This window comes from Amphimedon queenslandica, unplaced genomic scaffold (assembly GCF_000090795.2).
Source record: "Amphimedon queenslandica unplaced genomic scaffold, v1.1 AMPQUscaffold_11492, whole genome shotgun sequence".
Classification (NCBI taxonomy): domain Eukaryota; kingdom Metazoa; phylum Porifera; class Demospongiae; order Haplosclerida; family Niphatidae; genus Amphimedon; species Amphimedon queenslandica.
Genome location: NW_003548266.1, coordinates 1 through 5,462, shown reverse-complemented (window position 1 = coordinate 5,462; position 5,462 = coordinate 1). Strand labels below are relative to the sequence as shown.

At 37.3% G+C, this 5,462-nt stretch overlaps 1 protein-coding gene across 1 annotated transcript; it reads left to right on the top strand.

Moving 5' to 3' along the window:
• The first annotated feature begins 1,003 nt into the window (after positions 1-1,003).
• LOC100636430 (myc proto-oncogene protein-like) lies at positions 1,004-4,275 on the top strand. The gene is made up of 3 exons (XM_003390918.2): positions 1,004-1,245; positions 1,457-2,146; positions 3,152-4,275. The coding sequence occupies exons 2-3, from the start codon at positions 1,477-1,479 to the stop codon at positions 3,730-3,732; spliced, it is 1,251 nt and encodes a 416-aa protein (XP_003390966.1). The 5' UTR covers positions 1,004-1,245; positions 1,457-1,476; the 3' UTR covers positions 3,733-4,275.
• Positions 4,276-5,462: the final 1,187 nt, after the last annotated feature.

The following is a 5,462-nucleotide window of genomic DNA, read 5'->3' as shown; positions in this document are numbered from 1 at the left end:
TGAGCTGATTCTGACTTCAATTTTTCAAGCTACAGCCATTTTAAGAAAACACCAAAATTTTGAAAAATACCCAAGGCTATAGCCCACTGGTTTTTTCCAAAAATGGCTCTGAAATCACCCCCAATTTTTATTACATTTTCTGATACATATTGATGTCCATATGCTGTGTAGAAAGTTTGAGCTGATTCTGACTTCAATTTTTCAAGCTACAGCCATTTTAAGAAAACACCAAAATTTTGAAAAATACCCAAGGCTATAGCCCATGGTTTTTTCCAAAAATGGCTCTGAAATCACCCCCAATTTTTATTACATTTTCTGATACATATTGATGTCCATATGCTGTGTAGAAAGTTTGAGCTGATTCTGACTTCAATTTTTCAAGCTACAGCCATTTTAAGAAAACACCAAAATTTTGAAAAATACCCAAGGCTATAGCCCATGGTTTTTTCCAAAAATGGCTCTGAAATCACCCCCAATTTTTATTACATTTTCTGATACATATTGATGTCCTTATGCTGTGTAGAAAGTTTGAGCTGATTCTAACTTCAATTTTTCAAGTTACAGCCATTTTAAGAAAATGTCAAAATTCTGAAAAATACTCAAGGCTATATAGCCCATGGCTTTTCCAAAAATGGTACTGAAATCAGCCCAAATTTTTATTACATTTTCTGACACAAACTGATGTTATCTGATCTTCATTGCATGAGATCTAATTTGCAACTGGTGAATAATAATTTGTATCAACCAATGGATCATCTATGTAGCACTGACATTACTGGCCTGATATTATTATTTTGGACACAGATACCTTTTTGGAAATTTGATGCAGCCTGATCCAATTTGTGGATAATCATATCATATCATCAAATAGTGTTTCACTTAACAGATCTAGCCTTTTTACTATCTTACTATTGGAACAAAAGAAAAAAGTCAGTTCTGTAGATCTATAAAAAATCCAGGTCCTTCTGCGAGGGCCCACGGGACTTTTGTATAAAAAGACGTGACTGGTGCGGGATCAAGGCTGGCTGGTTGACCGTAAAACCTAACAAAAGACTACTGTCACTGAGAGAGGCCCTGGAAGTTTTAAGCAGCTCCAAAGAAAGAGAATTTCAAAGATTATACAAGAGAAAGGGCAGCCTTTACACTAGATCTACAGCTAGGAGGAACTGAGCTGTAGCTGTTAGCCTTATTGGATACAAGATCCAGTAACCCGAGCAGATATAATTAGAGAAGTCTCAAATTTTAGTAAGTCGTGCATTGAAGAAGCTTATGTCTGATTGAGAAAGCTCATCAGAGCTGTAGCCTTCCTTTGCAAGGCCAGCCTCTTGTGGATCTAGACTAGTCAGTAGTATTGAGGTTTTTAGACAAAAGGTTTTTGTAGTGCTAAGATATCATGTTTTTTTGTCAATGTCCGGTAGGCTTGCTTTAATGTTGTCCTTTTCTTCATTCTCTGCAGGTATTTTTAAAGCAAGCAACATGGCATCCTTAGTAGAATCAGGAGCAGAGCTCCTGCCTCACTTAGACGAAGAGAAGATGCAGTACATGGCTTTCACTGAAGCGATATCATTCGCGGAACAGTTCGAGTCCCCTCTATACGACCTTCATGAAGAGACGTTTCGAGAGCTCTACCTTCGCCCTTCTCCTCCACTCTCTCCCGACGACTGCGAGCCGTCTTGTAGCCAATCACCAGTAGAAGAGACTCCAACAAACAGTCAACCGAACCAAGAACAGGCGAGAGTGCAGGACAATATCTCCACTGATGCTATGGCTGACTCGTTGATATCCAACATCATGGAGTATGAACAGATCATGGATGCGCTTCAAGAAGCCGAATTTGCTCTTTCCTCTGGTTCGAGTCAGCCTGCTGAAGACTTACTGATACAGGACTGCATGTGGAGTGCTAGCAGCAGTGATGATAACAGAACAAACTCGGGAGGGACTGATAAGAATAGTACTGATAGCTCCTCCACATCTCCAGCAACTGGTACAGAACCTTCTTCTTCATCTGCTGAGTGCTGTGTCGTAAAACCTTCTGCTGTCTTTCCCAACCTACATCATGCGGCACCACAAACTGTACGAGTACCTAACAATACTCCTGTAGTTCTCTCCAACAGACTCCAATCTATACAATCATCATCAGAATCAGGTAAGAAATTGTAATAATAACAATAATAATAATGTACAGTACAGTAGTGTATCTCTGTGTGTGGAGTAGGACCATGGTGTATTGTGAATCGTTTGAGAGAGAAGAGAGAGAGAGAGAGAGGATGTGGACAAGACAGTTTAGCTTTGTGGATAAGATGGGTGTGTGTCAGTTACAGACACTTTATGCAAGTCATTCACTGTAGATTAATATATTATTTATGATTAAGAAGAATTGTATAGTATCTTAATCTTATAATGTATAACCTCAGCCTAGACAGCTTCAACCTCACTGCAGTGATCTATACACACACAGTGTCCAGTGTGCTACATGTAAGCTGATAATTACTGATGTTATGTATAGTTATGTAATGGATGGAGGCTCTTCAAGATTAGGAGTGCTATGCCTCTCAAAGAATGAAAATTGTTTTAGAGAGAGAGTGAAGAGAGACACTTAAACTTTAAGGAGATCATATACTGCTAGTTCTCCTATTAAACAATAATACTGAGTCCCCAAAGCCTTCAGTTATGACAACCTATTACAACTCCCCTCCTCCTTTCCCCCTGGTAAACCTGTTGATCCCTAAGACCTACCCTCTTTCAATAGAATGACCCCATTACCAATGGCTATCCGTTGTACACAAGTACATGTATCGATTCATATCCTATAGCAGTTCTCCTGCCCTCAAAGCCCTCCTGCTAATGGCTGGCCTAGTTTTATGACAATACCTTGTGACTATTTATCACATTATTATGTTCAAGTGTTGAATGGTAGGACAGATATAGCAACTCCTCCCAGTTCTGTTGCTTCCTTTTCATAGAGCCAACTTGTAAGGGCAGTCGACATTGTATTACATGAATTATTGTCATTGTTACCATCATGTAATGGCATTGGATGAAAAACAAGTTTAAAATAGAAATTTTAAAATTATTAAGTAACCTCTTAACTATACTTAGTACTGTGATACTTTCTTTTTAATTAATTGTTCTCTCTCTCTCTTTTCTCCAGAGGAAGAAATTGATGTAGTAACGGTAGATCACAATCGCTCGGACTCACACGAAAGTGACGACCCACCGAAACGACAATCCTCCATTCTACAGACACAGCAGCAACACTCGAAACCCGTCAAACCAGTTTCAAACGTGCAGCACGGCCAATCAAAAACAACCAAGAAGACAGCAACTCCGACAACACAGGCTCGAAGCGTCCAATCCCCAGCAATAGGTGGAGGAAATAAAAGCACAGCAAGAAAGAAGAGAGCTGGGAAGAGACACTCTCGATTAGGTTCCAATGACGGAGGGAATGAAAGTGATGAGGAAGCACGAAGAGCATCACACAACGTCTTGGAAAGAAAGAGACGGAACGATCTTAAAAACAGTTTTGATATTCTACGGACTGGGATACCCGATTTAGAAGAAAATATTCGTGCACCAAAAGTTGTGATATTAAGAAAAGCAGTCGAGTATATTAAATTCTTGCAAGTTAACGACAGAAAGATTGAATGTGATTGGAGCAGAGAACAGAAACGATACAACAAGCTCCAGGAGAAGCTCTTGCATTTGAAGAAGAAACAGATCGTGACCATATAAGAGAATTAGATGCTCTTCTTTTTGGAGAGGAGTTTTTGACCAAGCAATCAAAACCTCGAATCAATTTTCCCAATTGCTATGCTTACTAGGAGTTAATTTCATTGTGGATTTTCACTAACTTTTATCTTTCTCTTTCTCTAACCTCACCACCAACACTTCCTCTTTCACTCTCCATTCACTCTCTCTCTACTTCAGCCACCAATCACAACAGCACCTCTAGGTATCAATTTATTGTGTTCTTGCAACGTTTTATGCTGCCACGCCCTCTCTCTCTCCACTCTCTCGTATCACTTTTAAAGTTTTAAAAATTTTTACGCTTGAACGGAAAGAACAATTCCTTCACTTCGCCCTCCCCCCTCCTCTCCCACTGTTGCTGTTTCAACGTTGTAAAAATACATTTTAGTAACAAACAATTATTAACACACACACACTCCTGCCTTGTATTATATTATTATTATTATTATTTGTCTGTAACTTGTAATTTAGACTTAAAAGTCACTTTTTGAACATATTTATTCAAATTTTACTTTAAATTTTAATTTTGAAATGCTCAATTGTGTGATCTACATAGCGTCTATCAAATCAAATGGTACTGTACTAAATGTCCCAATTTTAGCTGTTGTCAATGAAGGAGCTTTCAAAAGTTACATAGTCCCAAAAATCACTGATGTGGAGCAGAGATTTAAAAAACTGATCGTCTTCTGAAATAAAGACATCAATTTTCACTTTTGAAATAAAGACATTTATCTTTTACTTTGTCCAGTAGAGTGAATACCTGATTGCTAAACAGGAAATTCACTGCAAATCTAGTCATGATACCACCAGATACAATGACAATTTCTAATGTCTACCATAATACGGTAAATTGTATCTATACTACCCACCACTTAGTAACTTAATCTTACTATTAATAATTATTGTGCAATTGCTAATCTTGTCAGTTGTGGTGTCCTCTCAAGATTATGATATAACTGCTAGCAATAACATAAGGTTTGACCTTTAGCAGTACACTGTATCATATATACTGGTATTGAGTTACATGATGTAGCTCTAGTGCTAGATATTGTGAAATAATACAATCAGTAATCATAATAATAATAAATATAAATATAATAAGGACTGAATGACAGTGCAGTATCTAACTACTACTATGTAACAGTAGAGATTGGAATGATCTATGTAACTCCACCCAACTAGATCACCAAACCTATTACAACAGGAATTGTGTTCTCAATACACTGAATGATAGTTCTCTGGTCATTCATAGAGTAATAATATTAACTTATGAGTTTTGGTAAGTAAAATGAGCCACTCAGAGCAGTACAGACTACAATAATAATAATGTTGATAATAATATCAACTGAATGATTGTTCTCTGGACCAATTAGAAACTATAGAATATGATTTAAGAGTAAAATGAAGCACTCACATCCTTTTCTCTGAACAATACTACTCTACAGTCTATCACTGTAATACTGTTGTTTAACTCAATACATCATTGTGGATTTCAGCAGCTATCATTGTATCAAGTTATTGTGTGATCATTGTGTGATCCGGTTAGTCAAAGCCACCAAATCTAAAGGCAAGAAAAAATAATAAAAATAAAAGTGTCTCAACCTCGGGACATGATACTGAACAATAGTTACATGTTAAGCTACACCTCAACATGAAAACTCGTGTAACTAGTTTATACAATGAACAATAGACACTCAGTAATAATACTATGAAAT

Excerpts from the sequence above, each read along its gene's own strand:
- LOC100636430 (XM_003390918.2), top strand. The coding sequence starts at position 1,477 with ATGGCATCCTTAGTAGAATCAGGAGCAGAGCTCCTGCCTCACTTAGAC. Across the intron at positions 2,147-3,151 it reads ACAATCATCATCAGAATCAG|AGGAAGAAATTGATGTAGTA; the intron begins GTAAGAAATTGT and ends TCTTTTCTCCAG.